Source organism: Dermacentor variabilis, chromosome 3 (assembly GCF_050947875.1).
Source record: "Dermacentor variabilis isolate Ectoservices chromosome 3, ASM5094787v1, whole genome shotgun sequence".
Lineage (NCBI taxonomy): Eukaryota > Metazoa > Arthropoda > Arachnida > Ixodida > Ixodidae > Dermacentor > Dermacentor variabilis.
In genome coordinates, this window is record NC_134570.1 from 26700184 (window position 1) to 26720854 (window position 20671).

Below are 20671 nucleotides of genomic sequence, written 5' to 3' on the forward strand. Positions count from 1 at the left end.
TTGAACGAACGGGGAGGTTGCGAATTATTGGAATGGATATTCGGGAAATATAGTTAGCATAACTGTTCTGTGCTGATGGTGGCGTTTGCACGATACGTCCAGCCGGAAATAATATTGAGTGCCTCGCGTTCCATTGATTCCAGATCCGAATGGTTGGTCGCGGAGATTTCATTTACCGTGTCGTTGACCTATGCCTGTATTGACACACCGGACGAGGAGGGGAGATGTAAAAGTTTATGAAAATATAATATTCCATGGTTGCAGGCCTAATGGTGCGCTTTTTTGGACTTATAATGGAAGATGTTGCTCATGCTTCGCCGGCGCTAGTGCGGTAAGTTCTCTGTTCAAGGAAACATTTATTAACGGTTAAAGCTTTTTAGGGAAGTTATAAGATTTGAGGAAGTGTACCGTTGTGGTGTGTCAAATGCTGCATCGAGAGCACTTTGAAATCAGGAGAGAATAGTAAACCGCGAAGATTTTAAGCATATTAAGTATTTAAGATTTTAAACCAGAGTAGATATAGAGTATGTCGTACGCATTAGCGGGAGCTTATAGGTCTATGTGGTACACGTCGACAATGCGCCCAGTTGAATCAGCCAATGTGATCAATATCGCCAGCCATATGTCTGTTCCCGACGTATAACACTCCGAACGGCGGGACATATTGACGCAAGAGACGTTGTCGACTCCAGTCAGCGGAGCTGCCTGCACGGTCGTAAAATTTTAACGAAAGCGACCCTGGGCATAACCTGTGGTTAAACCTGTTCAGAACGGTTCATCCAAAAAGTTCCGGTTCTGGTTCAGTTCCAAGTGGCGGAAAACATAGCGGTTCGGTTCAGTTCTAGTGTGGCCGAAAAAAGCGGTTCAGCTCTGGTATTCAGTTAAGTTTCAGTTCGATTGGGCACCCTGCTTTGCAAACGTTAGGCGTATTTTCACGGTTGACTAGAATTGTGGGCATCTTATAGGATAGGGGTTATATGCAGACATATTTTGAAGTGTGTAATACGCGGCGCGTATTATCAATCCGGATTTTTCGGAATAACTTTCCTTGCATTTTCTCCTTGCAACATTGGGCGACGCTGATTTACAGACACGGACGTTTTCCATCAAAATATTGATAAAAAAGAAAGAGAAGAGGAAAGGAATAAAAGCAGCCATTGTAGGCGCGGGCATACCTATAGAAAGGTTCGATTCGCTTCTCGTTCCTTCGTAAGGCTTTGGCAAAATGCGGCCCAATCGGGTAGTGTTGCTGGGCGAGCGTAATAGCGGGGCCGAACACGCTTTGCCAGTTCAGTTTGCCGAGCTTCTTGTGGATGGCGTGCATGCCCGCTACGGCTCCTGGCACGGTGGGCGCCATGCGACCTGCACATGTATTCGTGTCGTTATGCACAATCAGCTGCCGTCAAACAAAGTTTGGATACCTAATAAGCGTTTCTTCGCTCGCCAGAATCGAAGAATTACGCGAACGGTGAGTCTTTAAAACGGTGTTCTCTCGTGGAGATGTGAGGGAGAGAGAACATTATTCAGCATGGACCACTTGTTCGGGGTTCATTGGGTTCCGCATAACGCTTGCTGGCCGTGGCGCGGAAAGGCGTATACGCCCTGTGCACAGCGCTGGTCGTGCCACGTGCAGACACCTGTGTAAACTACACAGTTATACATCGATATAACGAACTTCTATATAACGATATTCTCGATATAACGAAGTATTTAACTTTTCGTAACCTCTTGCTCATAGAACACCATGTATTTACAACCTCAATATAACGAAGTGTGTTTGTATGCGATTTGAATATAACTAAATTTCGGTTCCGCCGTAAAGGAATGCCGAGACAATAAATGGAAACTTCCGCGCATGCAGATGGCCAAGTGATTGAACTAGAAGCGGCTGCTTGCAAAAAGGGGGAAGGGGGGGCACCTTTCAAATCGCGCGACGAGGCGCGATAAGAGCGACCGCTGAAGTGGAGCCGCATCCTGTTCCGTATAAAGTCCAAGTGTCATAAGATCCTATCCCGCCCCGCGCACTTTGTGCTTTAAGTACGAGTGAAAGTGTACGAGGGTGAGACAAGAAAGATGGTGGCTTCACGAGTGCCGCCTTCCCACGTGAGCAGAGAGAAAGAGAGGGAAGGAAGCGAACTCGTGGCAACGCGATCAAGCGCGCGCGAGAGGCGGGGGAGGGACGTAAGTTGGCGTGCTCGCGATTTCTGGCGCGCGCGCCTCGGCCGTGGTTGCAGCCACGCACACTGCTTTAGATGTAATATGCCGCGTGTGGAAAGAGTGAGCGTGGCGTACCGAGACGGCGTGGCATCCTGTAAGCTGTGCTCCCGCGCGTTTAGTATTGGAGGTTGCGTGATCTCGAGTTTCGGTGACTCGTTGGAGCGAGAGTCAGACGAAGAATTCGCTCCTCGCTTCCGGCGCTTCTGGAACGACGCTATCATGATAGCGTCGTTCCAGTGCGGGCGACAGTATCAGCCGCAGGTAGTGGAGTGCACATGAAAGTGCGGCTGGCTTCGTTTAATTCGTATACCGCCGAGAAGATATCGTCAACGTATGTGGCATGAAACCGCATCATTCGTCGCCGGCTCCCAAATTTATCAAAATGAAGTTTTCGCATCCAAATTTGCTTATTTCGATTGCCCAATAATGGAGGTTCCCTCTCCTCCGTGACCGCGCGTAGAACATGCTTCTCCGTGGCGCGAAGCGAAGGCCGATCGAAACGGTAACGTACAGATCAAGGGTTACCCGGAAATGCGCCCAACTTTCGAGGCGCACGATGTGTACAGTTGGACTCTCAAAAAAAAAAAAAGTGAAACGTGTAAAAAAAATTTGTTTTCTACAAGCTTCCTGAGCAAGATTTTGCATTCCAAATTGCCCGCTTTTTAGGTGCACGTTTATTCTATGAACCTTATCAATACAGTTACCGTAGCTGGCGAGCGTCGCGTTATCCTTGAAGAACGATGAGTCGGCCTCCGTAGACACCACACCCACGGCGTCTAGAGCTGTTACCAAGCGAGTCGACCTGCAACCAATGATAAAGATATATCTCAATTTTCCCGACGAAGCGCAAGAAAAATGTACTGGACAAATTTTACCGCATATTGTATTTGCATGTTGCTTATGTGTGCGTGCGTGCGTGCGTGTGTGTGTGTGTGTGTGTGTGTGTGTGTGTGCGTGCGTGCGTGCGTGCATGCATGTGCGTGTGCGTGCGTGCGTGCGTGCATGCGTGCGTGCGTGTGTGTGTGTGTGTGTGTGTGTGTGTGTGTGTGTGTGTGTGTGTGTGTGTGTGTGTGTGTGTGTGTGTGTGTGTGTGTGTGTGTGTGTGTGTGTGTGTGTGTGTGTGTGTGTGTGTGCGCGTGTGCGTGTGCGTGTGCGTGTGCGTGCGTGTGTGTGTGTGTAGATTTGCGTCCCGATTCTCCTGCACGCTATGTTTCTGCGAGTTATGCCTTATTGGTGCTGACTGTGCGGTTTCACTTTATACCAGTATCAGCGCTTAAGAATTTGGTGGCTTTGGCAGTCATCATATTCATTAAAACTTTTTTTATAATATATCATATATAAGCTTATGACATATACGGCATTCGCACACTGGGAGTTGTAGTGATTGTGATACATCATTGTTATTACTAAACGAAATAATCTGCAACTACAGCATAAAGAAAACAAGCCTCTAAAGATAGATGTCGCTGCAACCAACGCTTCGACAAGGGGAGTTACCTTCATCAGTGACGCAGACAACTTTCCTTGTCGAAACTGTTCATCCACCGACGTCACTTGTTCGACAGCTATTGATCACTTCAAGACTCCCATAGTTCTGTGATCCATGGTCTTAGTAGGCCCACGTGTCAAGCGTATGCCAACCACAGCCAATGTACTTTAAGTTCTCAAGCTACAGGTTGCAGCATCTCGTCCTCAAGCATCCAGCCTTGAACAACTAAACCTGTGGAGAAACATTTTACACGAAAGAAGCACGTTTTACCTCTATTGGCCGCACAGCACAATGCCGCGTACTGTTCTCACTGTTGAATTGCTACGAAGCGCGTACGAAGTTCGATGAAATTTACGGAAACATGCCGAGACGCGCAGTCACCCTTTCGTAGAAAAACATGACTTCCAGAAAGAAGTGTGGCATATATAGGTGAGGACCTGAGCAGTACGGATGCTCACAGAAAGATGGAGACTTGAAATGATGAACAGTGGTTGAAGAAACAACGCATAGAACTAACGTATCGAAATGGAGGCGGACTTGTCTACGTCAGCGCGACTTGACGAAAGAGACAGCAGGGCACGCTGAATACAAGTTTCCTAGTCGAAACGTTGGATTCGGAGACAGCCCTTGATTGACCACAGTTGATCACAGGAATAGGTAGGTAGCGTGGTAGAGAAAGAGATCAGTGACCGATCTTAGTAAAAACACATCGATTATGCGCACAAATCCCTTGTTTTCAATGAACCGGTGATTAAAGGTCAAACGTCGACGTGAAGTAACTGTTGGCATCTATTGGCACTTTGTTCCCCTGGATGGAGGTGGGAGAAATTGAACCTTTGTCTCGGGAGCTGCTATTTAAGTACAATGGCTTGAAAAAATTGTTTTGTTTGGTATTCACTGACCTAAATTTGAATCGGCTGGCTGCTTTTAAATGAAAGGAAACCTTTTCTACGTGTGGTATACTTTTAATTAAGGCCATCAATTTTTTTGGGAAGAATTGTTGAAACGTGCAGAATTTCTTGGAAATGTGCTTTAATGTTCACACCACTGCGACTCAGCAACAAAAAAATCATGGTTCTTAAATCTCCACCCCTCATCAATTTCACCAATATTCGTGCGACCTTTCGGCCAACTGACGTAAGGAATGTAACGCTTTCGGCAAGTTGGAAATTAATGGATCAGGTTTGCATACCTTAGTCGACCTAACACCCTGTTTACGGAAGTTATGGAATCTCGGTTTTGCTGTTTTTTGACACATACTAAGTTACGGTAATTTTTGTAAAGAGAACACATGAATAACAAATAAATACTTTAATATCACCAATCGATAAAATTTGCTCTTAAACACAACAAATATCGTTCAAATCATGCAGTTCGCCGGTTTTTCTATTGACAGGACTTCAGCGTTTCCCGTGCATTCGATTAAGAAAATCGCATTTGTTAAATGTTCCTCTTAAGCGTGACGCATGCGGCAAAAGTGCAAGACGGGATATAGAAAAGGGGAGTAAACAATAAACAAAAGTCACGGTTCTACATTGCAAATTTTTAGAGCGCTGGCTACGAAATGTTTTCAAGAACGCACAGAATAATGCGCTGGGTGCCTCTATATATCGTCCGCATCGCACATAGTATATTTTAATAAAGCGCAATTCCTTTCAGTCACCAAGTGGACGAGGGAAGCACAGGAACTCAAGGACCTTGGGATTTTAGTGAAAGAAGGCTGAATGCGGGATGGTGATGGCTGATAAAAACATCCGCGACGTCGTGTATTAAATTCACATACATTTTAATTTGTGGCGACGTCACACTTGCCACCATCACAGTAGAAAGGAGCAGAATTTGGTTCTATTAAAGGAAAATTGTAATCAAGAAAATGCATCCGAGTTTCTCTTAAAGTAGGCATCCCAGTTGAAAAATTCGCCCTGTTCTGCGGCTCGAATCCTGCAACTACGCGCTTCTGTGGGGGTCGCTTTACCTTGTGAGCTAGCCAGGGGTCTACGAGATAAAAGCGCGATGCCCACGTTTCTGACAACTAGAAGCACAACAATACTGGTTAGGCAAATATATCCCCAGAAAATCCGTTCCGGAGGCTAGCCGTCAGCTTGAAATGGTAGTGCGACCACGCAAGAAAGATGTTGAGTCGCGGTTTAAAGATCCGGGTTAGGACAATTTTCTTCGACTGGTAATAATTTCTGAGACAGCCATGTAGCTTTTCCTTGTAGCTCTTTGCTGATTTTCGGCTGATGACAACCTTACCTTTGATGAAAATTCTTACACCATGCGCATTACCCCAGAACTAATACGCCTAAATATCTGTCAGCGAGAAGTTTCGTGGCAAATGCATTTTTATAAGCGCTTCCGGTCACTCACCGGTCGTAGTAAAGGGCCACCAGGGATCCGCCGAGTCCACATCGGTGCGGTAGCAAGACGGCCATGCAGGCGAGGGCTGACACGGCGGCGTCGCCGATGCTGCCGTGGTGTTCTATGATTTGCCTGTGTAGACCGTGTACCAAGTATATACTACTATACCAAGCAGCAGACAGATGTACCGGTGGCCGACTGTTATCGCAAATGGCTACTTCATTATGCATAGGTGTGGATCTTTGTTTACAGCTCTAGCTGTCATAAAGTTAATCATAAATGTTTTACCCTATAGACCTTCGTCGTGGCGTGGAGGATCTTCGAACTCCGTGCAATTTCAACGCCGCACCACTTTCCTCCTCTCAGTGGTATGTGTGGACTGTCAACCGTCCCACTTGCCGCTTGCAGCCATGGTGTGGTCGTTGAGAGTTACTCTTTCATGTGTAATAATGGTGATGTCAGATGACTCAACGCTTAAAGCTACTTATGTGCTGTTTTCGGTTATAAAAAGACCTTTAGAAGCTAAAGATTCTATGGCAGCCGAACTGTATGAAGTGCATCTTCCGCTGTGGGGTTCGTTTCGGTTGTTTCACCTGGTAGGGCGCTCATCGATTGGACAAGGGCACTAGTTCACATTTCTGCTGCACTTGCTTGTTTGAAGCACAGGTCTGATGAGCCCTATAGTCGGTGACAACCTAAAGATTAACAACAAGCTCCACCCATAAAAACGCAGTACACGTGTCCTCGCCTCTGAAAGAGAGCCTAGCCAGTTGAAGTCTGCTCACAGCTTAATGACTTTGCTCTATTGATGTAAATGCCAGGCTTACTGGAAAATAAAAACTAGTTGTTTCAAACTACAATGTTGCTGGCTGAACAATGATATCAGAATCGCCCATAAGGTTTGCCCAGACGTTCAGGTTTCATCCTGAAACCAGCGACACATACAGCAATCTCTACAGAGAAAACAGTTGTTTCAAACACGCTAAAGCGCTTGACATCAAGGAAAATAAGCGAACCTAATTGCCTGAGGCATCTATGTAAATTAAGGATGAAGCTTGCCGTGCATAGTTAGATTGGTTAGGCTGCTGTGCACTAAGAGTACATGTGACCTGTTTGATGAGGATGCTTATGTCCAGGCAACTTGCTTCCGACAGCACTGTGTATGAGGCGGCTGCGCGCTTACAAAGCTAGCTCATACAACTAACAAATACGAAGTGGCGCGTGCCACCAGTTTGAAGGCTTTCTGAAATATCGTGTGGGACAACTGTATCTCCGGACAGCCGTGCTTTCACTCGATTTGCTGTCTCGAGTGAAGTATTTTCATCAGCTATATAAGTGGGGAATTCTACTCATAAGAGGCAGCCTCCATGGAACGCTGGGAAATGGTACTGAATGATGAATGCATACACTGATTACAAAAGGAGACTAACATGCATGTATAGTAAGGGAGTGCGTTGTAGCACGCATTTTCTTGAAGCTGCTTGCAGGAATGTTTGAGTATCCATCGAGCGGCTACCAGGGCGGCGATAGGTTTGCAAGTCTCGTCTACTGCAGCACTGGCTATGTTTTGTGGTGCTTCCGGAACACTGCAGGACGATCTCGGCTATCAAATAAAGGAATTTGCCCCGATTGCTCAAACTATGGGTAACAGTATGGGGCCATCTAGAAGAACAGCGGTTCAAACTCGATGAAGCTAGTTTCTTCGCCGCTGAGAGAGAGAGAACCCTTTAATGAAAGGCAGAGATTTTAGCCGCCGTACAGACATCGTTGACATGCTACTCTGCGTGGAGAAGGGAATTGGGGAGAGAAAGAGAGAATGAGAGGAGCGCAAAAAAAGGAATAAGTTAAAAAAAAATGGGCACTGAGTTTTCTGACTCATGGGCAACGGTGTGCTATGGTAAAGTCCTTCAGTGTATGCACCGTCCTACAACGAGGTGATAGAATTCGCTGCGCGGAAGGTACACGAGGGTGAGAGAGTAGAACTAAAGTTTGTTGAATTCAGTTTCAGTTTATTCTTCATTGACCAATGTTTTCTAAGTATGTGAATAAAAAGTTCATCGCACGCCTCCGTTGTGTGAGGCAGGCTAAAGGGCCTAAGACACAGCCAAATGCCAAAGGTATCTGTGTAAGCCAATGCGTGCAATGTTCATAGAACGCACGCTCATCGGCATACACTCGACAATCAAACAGGATATGCTCCACGGTTTCAATTGAGCCACAGCTGTTGCAGTGTGGACTTGTCACTGTCTCCTCGGTACTTAACCATGTCTCGAGGGAAAGTTTTCCTACGGCCAGAATTTTGCTCAAATTCTGTTTGCTTGAGTAGAGACTCTGTACTTGTCTGTGGCCCGGGTGTCATTAATGAATTCGAGGCTGATAATATTGTTCTTGCATGTACACTGTAATGGTGTTTCTGAAGTGGAAGTTGCAAAGTTAGTGGGAAGCAGACACTATTTACTGTTTTGTTTGCTCCTTTGTTTTGTTTGTATCAAGTACAATGTACTGCATGTGCGATACGTTATATTGTACTCAATGTTCATACGACAGTTGTAGGCGTGCCTACGAGTGAATAAATGTTCTTGCTATCTCTGCAAATTGCGTTTGAGTTGGAGAGCGTGCAATCTTAATTCTTAGACTGTCACCGACTATAGTTGGCGATAAATCTTTTGTGCAGTGCTCGAGAACAATTTTTTTTTTCCTTAGGGAACCAGGACACAACGCCACGTCTTGTTTGCGTCCATGTGTTCTTGACCTTGAACGCCGCAAAAGAAGTGCCTAACAAGTTAACACTAGCGTTGTAACATTACGCTGACATTCTATATTTAATTATCCAACGCCTGTCGATGTGTGCCTGAATAAATACGTCGAAACGTTAGAGCTAACACGAAATATAGAGATATTGTTTCGCGCTAAACGCAACGTAGCTTTCCAGCGATCCAGTTGAGCGTATTTTAAAACACTAAGCAATCGGCACGAGCGTTCTTTGTGGCAGTTTGTATGGGAGACAGGATTATCCCGGTAAAAGAAACCGTTTGCGTGCACCAGTGCTGTTTGTCTGCGTAGTCCACAGAACACACAGGGGAGACGTGTTTGCTTGAGGCGTTGTGCGTCATTGTTTATAATGTCTGAGAGGGTTGAGCATTATCATTGCCTCGCATGACACATCTCATCGTGGCAGAGGTGTTAGACTTCAATTGAATTATGGGGATGTACGTAATTCAATTAATATAATTGTATGTAGACATCATATACACACATTCGAGGTCTGCACCACGTTTCGCTGCGTAGCGAAGATACTCCTGTTCCGCGCGACGCTTCTTTCGGGCCTGGGCGTCCTCGACGCTGGGCGCACGCTTTGAAGCCATCCGCTGGTACGTGTTTACGTGCTCGTTTTGCATACGTGGCCAGCACGCTGTTGAGGCGCCAGTTCCAAGCGTTTTCTTCAGGCTATGGACGATTGTAATGTTTACACTATCACAGCCCAGTGCGCGACCTCCACAGCCCAGCACCTGCATTCTTGTCCCATAGCAAAGCAAGCACAGCACGTGCCATACGCACAAACTGTGCAACGCTGCCGAGGCGGTCTGATGGTGTTGCAAGAAACCCAGTGGCAGGCGCGGCAAAACCATCACAGCAGCGCCCGGAAAGTCGGGACACGAGGCGAAGAAAGCTTTGCTTTACAAGAAATCGAAAAAAAAAATAATGTGGGCGTCTATACTCTTCGGAAACGAAACACGGTTCACAATATTGTCCCAACATTTTACATATCTTGTCTCCAACAAGAATGCAGTCACGATTAAGTAAAACATGCCCATTATTGAACTTGTTAGGAATGCTACTTAAGGTTAACATTTCTCCAATCTCTAGAGAAAACGTTGATCGAAATAGAGAATATTACTTAGAGCAGGTGAGGGGGTTCCTGGTTATGGCTTCTAAGCGGTGTTGCACGGCTGCACTTCGGTGAGCAGCTCAGCAGCGGCATTTCCGGCTATCTTTGGTCAGTATCCTCGCACATCTATAACTAAACATGGCTGTCGCCTACCTCACAGGAGTCAAGAGCCCCCAATATCAGTTTGGCCCGCGCTAGAAGTTGCGACATTGCAAGTTTGCAAGAAACAAAATTATCACTATTGGACATGTTCTTGTTTTCAAACGGACGTTCAACGTAACTGCTTTTTCTCATTCCTGACATCACGCTCTAGCGTGGTAGGTATCATCATTTCTCTCTTACGAGATCATGTTTTTTTATGATTGGAAAGGGTGGATATTGGAATTTTACTGCGTACTATCACCATTTAGGTTATGTATTTTGTGCATCTACGGACCAGCACGGGTCACAAAGTTTGATGGTTGTTTTCGTCACATCTAGACGGTCGTCACGCGGTGCTTGTTGTGGATTTTAGTTGTTTTTTATACACGCGAGCATATGTCCAAGTACCGGCCTGGGGTCGACCTGCTTCGAACGCACGGCAGTTGCGTCGTCTAGCTGAGCATTGCTAGGTGCATCTCGACTATTTCACGGATCTTCGTTTGTCTGGACGTGGCGACGCGGCGCGTCGTCTAGCGAGTTAGACCGTGCCTATGTGCCAACCAGTTTAGCTCAGAATGTCTCACAGTCTGACGTGATAACTCTGCCTTTATCTCGCGTTTATACTTTCGATCATAAACCAGTTATGCTTGAAGTTTGCTTCCTCCCTTCCGCAGCAGTAAAATTTGGAGGACAGTTAAGCTACGCCTTTAAGAATGGAACGCGATAGCGTTCAAAGATCCCTCACTGCTTATCATGCTTCCCGGCAACCGTAGCTTACGTAACCGTAATATTTACGGGGAAACGTTGGCGGCGAACGCTACATATGCACGAAAGCGTGCTTTCTGGCGGAAAGGCGGCCTCTTGAGCGGGCCGATCCCGGAAGTTGTGCACAGCCTCTCCATTACAGGTTTCTGTTATTGTTTCGCGCTTTTAATATTTCAGTCTGAGAAGCTTTAACATAAAAGGCATGCGCTGTCGCTGTTTTGCTTCATGATATCTGTTCGTGGGCTGTCATTCTCAAAATTCAGACGAATAACTTTGTCAAGAATGTAAGACAAGGTGTGAGCAACTTTAGTGATATAATGTAGCGTGATAGTGATAGAATAGTGTGCCAATATAACCCGCATATACCCCACGTCATATAGCAAGGCGTGGCATATACATATACCGAAATATATAGGGGAATTTCCACTCGCGGGGACGCCGGCGCCGGACACAGACACCGGATTTTCTGTGGCACGTGGTCCTTAACGCTATCGCCCTAGAACTACAGAGCACGTCTTGTGCCGCTTCAATTACAGTTTAGCTTGCCAATTTTTTTCAACCGCTTTCATATTTCTTTACCTTTATCGCTTTTACATTTCGAATACAACAACGAATGACTTCGCCTATGCTTTCCTAGGATTTATTATTTGTTGGCTCCGCATGGCTGTGTGTATACGCAGTGAGTAGTAGGTTTACGACTTCTTCTTCGATTTCCTTAGCGCTTTAAAGGGCCCCTCACCAGGCTCCATAGCAAATTTCGGTTATACGCTGGAAGTTGCCACGTGTCTTCTAGGGAGCGTTCTGGCGCAAAAAGTTTTTTAAAGATCGGCTCATTAATAGCCTACAGAAATATTTCAATGTCGCAAACACATGATTTCAAGAGGCGAGCTCTACTGCCAAGCGAGACACCCTCTCCAGTTACCCCGTCTAGCCTTAGCAAGCAAAATTCCTTCCCTGCGTTCTCCCATACCGGACCTTGAGGATCGCGTAACGCATACGTCACAGGCCCCGCCCTAATTTTTTCTCCTGTCTTTTACAGCGAAAGCTGTATATGACTAACCTTCCGTAGCTTTTTCGGTGTCCGGCAACAGAAACGGACTTAGCTAGTTCTAACAAACCCATATGGGTGCAGTGCGGCGGCGCAGATGCCAAAATTTGCAACAGATTAGAACGCTCGCCGTGAACAATAGCGCGGCGTCAAGGTTATCCCAGTATATAAGCAGGATAGGTATCGGCGCTATAAAACAGCAGCATTATCGATGGGGCGGACACGTATAGTTCGTACGCCAGAAGAACAACATGCGTACGAGGAGCGCTGGAGGGAACAGCAACGAGAATGTAAACGGCGCCGGCGCGAGGCGACCAACGACGAAGAACGTTCATGCGATGCTGAACGAAAACGACAATAGCGAGCCCGGGCACCTCCGAATTAGCAACACCAGACTCGCAACGCAAAAAAGGACAACCATTCCACTCTGTGAAGATGGAATGGCATGAAAGCACTTCGCTATTCGTTTGAGAGCTTTGACTGTCGTCAGCTTTCGCTGCCATTTAATCTTTACAGAGTGGAATGGTTGTTAATTTTGCGGTACGGCGCACTTCCGCTGACGGCGTCGCGCGCGAGTTGTGATTGTCTCGTTTCGAGCAGCACACGATTTTGCGCGCTGTGCGCGAGTTCACCTGACTAGCAGCATAAGTCTGTGCTACACGAGTACTGAGGCAGACACAAGCGGACAACGGAGCATGATCCCGTGCTGGAACACGATACAAAATTACATAGTTTCGGTATCTGCGCGCGCGACTGCACGACATGGGAACGAGCACACGAAACGGAAGTACATCTCTCTTGCTGCGGTGCGAAGTAAAACAAGAACATGCAGAGGTTGTTCTTGTTTTATTGTTTCTCTAAGCTTTAATTCGTCTATCCAAGCATCATATTCCACAAATAAACCATGTTGCCTTGAATAATTCTCGAAGTCACGTGTCACCATGAGCGACGTCACAGTGCAAACACGTGTACGTATGCGCACTAGCATGTGTACGTCATACTCCGGCTTGGAGCGCGGCGGACGCGAGAAGAAGGCAAATGGCGTTTGGGATGAAATTTCAGGTCTTTTCGCGGCACGTAGCGATGTAATACTTCGCAGACACGATCGTTATCGCGCAATCTATGCTCTGAGCTTGTCAGCTCAAAATGGCCAGACCTGGTGAGGGGCCCTTTGAAGCATCATACAATGTTCTTTCTTTCATTCAAGTAAATAATTTTACTTTAGATTGCTTTGATAAGCTGAAGTGCGAGAAAGTTTCGCGAGCTAAGCAATTGATTCGCTTGCATCGTTGGTGTGGTGGCGTCATCACGGGAATGACCACGTCGTTCCAATTTTGTTTTGTAGAGTATATCCGGCCTACCACTCCGTTCGAGAACGTCATTGCCGGCACTTCGAGCTTTTCTCTCTGATATGTCTCTTTTTCCTGGCCCCGTTTGGACTGGGAAAGCTTAACGCATACAAATGTGTCCGCATGCACAAGCTACCCATAACTAATTCAGCAGCAACCAAAATAAGAACTAGCCCGTACGGGAACACCCTGTTGCAGCAAGCGCCTTACTCACTTGGCTATTTCGGCGCATCGATCGGAGTCGCTGACAACCGCCCAGTCTCTGTACTCCCAAGGTTCGGTGGGATAGTTGATAAAAGGCTGGGTGTATACGTAGCTATAGATCGAAGCAGGGATGATGGTCGCGATTATGAGGACGAGCATGATAAAGATGAAGCAGCACTGGGCTCCTACGGTGATAGGCATCGCGCTGAAGCTGGAAAAGACCACAGAGAAGCAATAACACCGTCATGTAATCTGCGATGAGGTCTAGAGAAAACTTGCGCATGATCACGTGATAGGGTTGTTTTTCAGTATGCCACGTGTACACAAAAAAGCACTGACGTATTTTCGAAACTCAAGAATCTCTACCACACTTTTATCGGATGTACAAATATCACACTTAGCAATTATCAAGGTTGGAAAATACATAAACATATTTCAATATGAAAGCCTTCTCCAAACGCTGACGTCACGACGTCATGACACAGGACGAAATGTGCTGGCAATGTTCGCCAGATAACGATATTTTGATGACGCCGTCTGCAACACACACACACACACACACACACACATAATATTACGATATGATTGAGCGATGCTCAAGAGACGAGCTGCGAGAACGACGAAGTTGGTCGGTGCCCTTGGCACGAGCGATTGTCAGCCTGGCTGCCTGGCTCCAGTGTAAATAGCGTGTAAATAGCATCTCTCGTCTGTGTCTTTCCACACGTAACATTTCTGGTGGAGGTCAGCGATCCCCGTCCTCACCACGGAACTCCGAAGTGGTCGGCACACCGAGCTTGTCACCATGCCTCCCGGTGACGAGCCCGCCTCCGCTACTGCTTCGGCTTGTCCGACTGCTCCAATCGTCACGGTTGCCCCACATCATGACCCAGGTGTGTTCTCTGGCCTGGAGGGACAGGATGTCGACGACTGGATCAAGCTCTATGTACATGCCAGCGCTAATAACAGGTGGGACCCAACGATTAGGCTCGCCAATGTCATCTTTTATCTCGGCGGCACCCCACGCGTGTGGCACCAAACACATGATGACGAAATAACCAGTTGGGACAGTTTCAAAGAAAAACTACGGGAACTGTTCGGCGACGCCATTGGGCGCAAGGCTGCCGCGAGAAAGGCTCTTGCGTCTCGTGTTCAGTCACCTACAGAGCCATACGTTTCCTGCATCCTCGATGTTTTGGCTCTATGCCGTAAAGCTGACGATCATATGTCCGAAGCAGATAAAGTCGCACATGTGCTAAAAGGCATCGCCGACAACGCTTTCAATTTGCTTGTTTTCGGCAACGTGTCGACTATCGACGCCATTATAAAAGAATGCCGTCGCCTTGAACAGGCCAAGAGCCGCCGTATCTCACACCACATTGCACGCCTACCCAACACTGCTGCTACGTCGACATGTGAGGGTCGACCACGTCAGACAACCCCCTGTGACGACGTAACCCGTGTTGTTCGCCGCGAACTTGAAGCCGCCTGTTTGCCAGCCTTCTCCACGCGGCCTCCCGATCCGCCAGCAACCACCATTGCGATGATTCAGGCTGTCGTCAGACAGGAATTTGAAAACATGGGTCCGAACATCGTGTGTGCCACGTCTCGACCCAGCGTTCCCCAGTTATCTAGCGGCCCTCCTCGTCCCCGGCAGTCCTTTTCTGCCACATCTCGCCGCAACCCGTCCGAATGGCGTACACCTGATGACAGGCCTATCTGCTTCCACTGCTGTCGCATCGGCCACGTCGCCCGTCACTGCCGCAACCGATGGCCACCACCTCCTCGGACTTACGCCCCCACTTATTCCCGCACCTTTGGACCTTCTGTACCCTATGCCACCCGCCGTGAACCTACTACCGCTAATGTCCCTGCTCCGAACCTTCGCTACAGCCGCTCGCCCTCACCTCGGCGCCACCAGTCTCGTTCGCCCCAACCCCGCCGCTTTTCTTCGCCGCCTATCGCCTCCCGCACCCAGCCGGACAACTAGGCACTGCAGCTTCTGTAGGTGAAGCTGCGTTGTCGACTCTGCCCTCAAATCCTCTGCTCACGTTACCTACTAACCGAAACCTTCTTGACGTTGACGTTGATGGCTATCCTGTCACGGCACTCATCGATACAGGAGCACATCTTTCTATTATGAGTGCTGCCTTCCGACGACGACTGAACAAGCTCCTCACCCCAGCGTCGGCACGCGCCGTCCGCGTTGCGGATGGCGGTACTGTGCCTATCATCGGCCATGTGTACGGCACGTGTCAGCATCGCCGGCCGCTACACTCCTGTCCTCTTCACCGTAATTGCTCATTGCCCCCACGACGTTATTCTCGGCCTCAATTTTCTCTCCGCCCATTCTGCCCTTATTGACTGCTCTTCCACCAGAAACGTTACGTGTGGAAAGACACAGACGAGAGATGCTATTTACACGCTATTTACACTGGAGCCAGGCAGCAAGGCTGACACTCGCTCGTGCCAAGGGCACCAACCAACTTCGTCGTTCTCGCGGCTCGTCTCTTGAGCATCGCTCAATCATATCGTAATATTATAAATATATATATGTATATATATATATATATATACGATACGATATATACGAGATATATACGCCCGTCTCGCGGATGATGAGTGTGCCGATCTCAGAAGCCGTGCGAGTCGGTTAAGCGAGTGATGAGTTTCCAAGCAGCACTTTGTCGTCCCGTGCCGAACAAGCTGCAAATGTAAATATTAATGCAACACACACACACAGACACACAAACACACACACACACACACACACACACACACACACACACACACACACACACACACACACACACACACACACACACACACACTCGCACGGACGCCTCCGACGCCATAGAACGTGCATTTTTTTAGCAGTGGTGTAAGTTATTGACAGCAAGATGCCGAAGTTCAAATGTCTTAAACTCCAGCGCTCTCCAGATGCCCATATTTATGGCGTTCCTCCTCTCGAACCTTCACGTAGGCTCAATGGTGTTCATAATTTCTAATGACAGCCCCTTCGAATCGGGGTAGTGATCGACAACCTAGCCTGTGCGAGCTACTCACGCATTACGATACCGTAATGTAGCATTCTGCCTACCGGTGCTTTATCTCGTAAAGTTACCTATATGCCTACGACAATTCCGCAACTATCCCTTCCCCGCTTTTATACTAACGAGTGTTCTAAATCTCTCTTACTTGACTTAACCGCTCACCTGTTAACGCCTCCACCAGCTTGGAACCGAAGCAGTCCAGGAGGGTGGACGTTCTCTACGGTTCAGGCTCTGTGAAAATCGCGGCATTCCCTTACGATGTGCCGAGTCGTCTCCAGATTTCTATCTGCCCTGGGCACGTTACCATCACTTACACCTGTTCTTTTTTTCTTTGTCCTCAGGCAGCCAGCTCAGGCCTCGAAAAGCAACGCACTGCCCGTATAATGTTATCACACAAATTTCCCTTTCTGATTTCTTATTTGCCAACTTTGTAAAACTCCATGGTCTTTTTTTTTCTCTATCCTTTGCAATCCACTTTACCGCTTCTGTATCTCTCACTTTCATTTTGATGACACTGCACTGTCTACCGGATTTCCAATTACCCTGTACTTGGTTGCCAGTTATCTTGGCCGTGTTCCGTGTTCATGCCTTTGAGGTGAAGACATTTATTTAGTATAGCAGCTCATTTCTTATCATTCACGTTTCCAAGTGTTCCAACAGATATAATGATCGGCTTTGTGCTTCTCAAACTTCAAAAGAGCCGCAGTCAGTGTCACCGTGCACTGCATCATTTGTGACTTTACGACGAGTCCCCAAAGCCAATCGGCACAACGCCTTTTGGCTAATTTCCAACCCCGACGAGACATTTGATTAAACCATAGAATGGCGTCTGCGAACGTTAGCGTCTGTATCATTACCACTTTTGAAATTACTCGCACCACCTTATTTATTGTAGCCCCAAAGTTCTCCATGCTTCGTTAGAAGTCACGTTGCACTTCCCCCTTATCAAATTTTTTTTGTTGGTGGGCCTCTTAATTGATCTTTACTTCGATTATGTATACACCCATATATCTATATTGCTCGACTACAGGTATTGCTTGTTGTTGAATAGATACCAGATATATGGTTCTTCATTAAAGACCATCTCAGTGCTAAAATTTCAGTCGAAACGTGTCGCTTCATTGCTACACGTGTGCTTGCCAGCCTCTGTAATTCTCCTGTATTGTCCGCTTGTAGCACTACGTCATACACGTACCACATCCGATACATTATTTCATACGTGTATAATATGGGCTTCAGATTACCTCCTCCTCCTCTTCCTCCTCCTCCTCCTCCTCCTCCTCTTCATAATAATAATAATAATAATAATAATAATAATAATAATAATAATAATAATAATAATAATAATAATAATAATAATAATAATAATAATAATAATAATAATAATAATAATAATAATAATAATCCCCGTCGTCATCAGCCTATTTTGTCCACTGCAGGACAAAGGCCTCTCCCTGCGATCGCCAATTACCCCTGTCCTGCGCCAACCAATTCCAACTAGCGCCCGCGAATTGCCTAATTTCATCGCCCCACCTAGTTTTCTGCCGTCCTCGACTGCGCGCTCGCTTCCCTTGGCACTCATTCTGTAGCCCTAATGGTCCACCGGTTGTGTAACCTACGCATTACATGACCTGCCCAGCTCCATATTTTTATCTTAATGTCAATTACAATATCGGTTATCCCCGTTTGCTCTCTAATCCACACCTCTCTCTTCCTGTTTCTTAACGTTACGCCTCACATTCTTCGTTTCATCGCTCTCTGCGCAGTCCTTAACTTGTTTTCGAGCTTCTTTGTCAGTCTCCAAGTTTCTGCCCCATATGTGAGCAACGGTAGAAGCCCCACGAGTCCAAACCTCACCAAGGCCAATGATATCCCAAACAATGCGTGATAGTTCCTCAAAGAGCCCTGCTAGGCTAGCTTCACTCGAGAGGGTTCAGGTGCTAAACGTTTCAAATTTAAGTTTCCATTGGCGGCCTGTCCGGGTCCAGGGATTCTTAACGCCCTCTCCTGCTTTACAGGCCTGACTGCCGCCTTGGTCAGGTGCTCCGCAGCTGCTGGAAACTGAGGGCCATTGGTTAATCGAATGAGTCATTTGGGAGGGAGTGGCCGAATACTGCACCAGGGAGCCCAATTCCTGTTCCGGTGAGGGAGTGTCTTGTTGAAGCTTAGTGGGTCTTCCTAATTTTGTTGTACCTGGATTAGTATAGCCCTACTTGCTCTCGGCGTTTTGGCCGGTGTCAGGCGCTACTCCAAGCCTGGAGATGTAGTGTACTGCAGGAGGTGAATTCTAGCTTCCCACCGTCATAAAAAAACGAGAGAGAAAAAACGCGAGGATTCAAACTTCTGATGTGGCAACCGAGCATCTAAGCTAGCTCAGTCAGCTGAACCCTTAGTTACAATTTTCCAGTCGTCTTCGCTCACACCTGCCAACTCTCCCGAATTTCTCATAATGTTTACGAATTTGAGTTCGTTCTAGGATTTTGGAAGGGTTCTGTCCCGTTTTACAAAGGAAATGTGTTTGCAAAGAGGTTTTAAAGGTCGTGAAACATAGGTTGCAAAAAAATAAAATGCACGCAAAGAAGGAACTGTGATGGCAGTCGTGCCACCTTCTTGTGGCCAGTGCAAGACACCGTACGCCAGCGGAGTGGTTGCTTCCAGCAAGCTTATTTAGTTTAGATCCTAACGCTGTCGAAATTGACAACAGCAAGATCACAAAAAAAAAAGAAAGGTCAGTGCGATCTAAAGTGACAACCTGTTGCTTGTCTGTCCATACTGTTCCAAGTTTGCTACTGCTTATGTGCTCCGTCTGAAGTTAAAATCATGGTTAATAAAGTGCGCACGTCAATGGCACGAAAGGTGGGCGCTCAGTGCAAGGTTCTCTAGAATGCGTGCCGTCTCTCCTCCCCCCTGTACGCAGGATTTTTTCGCAAATTTTAAAACTCACAGGTTGGCAGGTATGTACTCAAGTAAACAACATCGTGAACAACAAGGGGGCACTCTTTACTTCAGCATGCGGTGAATATTCAGTAGTTAGGTGCATCTTCAGCCTTCGCGGGTGGCTTTGTCCTCTATTTTTTTTTTTCTGTATACCTCTACATCCGAATACTTTGTCATTAAATCGCACAATCATTCTTAGCGGCCAATTTAAAAAAAAATATTTTTTTAGCAAGGTTACGCACCTGCCGAAATCTTTATGCCAGAACATAAACACAGTTAATTCATTCCGCTAACAGCCCTAAAAAATTTAGTTATCTGGTTTCACGTGCCAAAGTCACTATGTGATTACGAGGCACGCCGTGGTGGGGGAACAATTTGGCTACACGCATGTGGTTCTTTAACGTGCACCCAATGCACGGTGCGGGGCCATTTTTGCATTCTGTCCCCATCGGAATGCGGCCATGGTGGCAGGGAACGAAACCGCGACCTCGTGCCCAGCAACCCTGCATACCTTAGCAACAGATTTGAACAACGCGAGCCCCAACGCTTACGCCCCCATGCTCACGTCACGAACGGCAAGCCCACGGTAGCCAGTAAAAATTATCAGTTCGAGTGCGCCTATCTGGAATGCACAGCGCAATATTTAAAATAATGCTCGAAACGACACATATCTCGCTCACATGAACAAACTGACCAGGATAACATGCGATACGAGCTTCTTTTGAGATGCACACATCGGGAAAAGTGGCCCGAATTATTGTTTAAAAGGACACTAAAGGTAACGGAAGACGAACAGTTAAAGCAGGTATAGGTAGTTTTCACTTATGAATTGCATTTATGGAAGTTCTGCAAGGGCCCAAAGTACGCGAAAAGCTGGTGCAAACTTTATTACGCCAGAATAATGTCGTTATGGTCCACGTCCGCCCCACCCCCCCTGCTTTAATAACTTTATATACAGAAAAGAAACTTTCACAGTATTGAAAAAGTATTTATTTATTTATTTATTTATTTATTTATTTATTTAATATAGCCTGAACCTGGCCTTTATCGAAAATTCCGTGCGGGCTATGCAAATCTGCCTTGCACAGATGCTGCTGGAGAGCTTTCACGGGAAAATATAACCACAAATGAAATTTATTCGCTTTCATTGTTCCAAGTTGATGGCTGAAGCACATAATTAGATAATAAACTTGAAGACATCATATTCTAAGGCAAACTATT

The 20671-nt window shown here is 46.8% G+C and overlaps 1 protein-coding gene across 1 annotated transcript in view; it reads right to left on the reverse strand.

Annotated features, from left to right (window-relative positions):
• Window positions 1–6141, reverse strand: part of LOC142574458 (scoloptoxin SSD14-like) — a 40831-nt gene extending 34690 nt beyond the window's left edge. Inside the window, exons 1-3 of the mRNA XM_075683529.1 lie at window positions 6077–6141; window positions 2922–3019; window positions 1176–1362 (exon numbers count right to left, since the gene is read on the reverse strand). Coding sequence (XP_075539644.1) covers window positions 1176–1362; window positions 2922–3019; window positions 6077–6141 — 350 coding nt within the window. The remainder of the gene's footprint in view (window positions 1–1175; window positions 1363–2921; window positions 3020–6076) is intronic.
• Between the last annotated feature and the right edge of the window lie 14530 nt (window positions 6142–20671).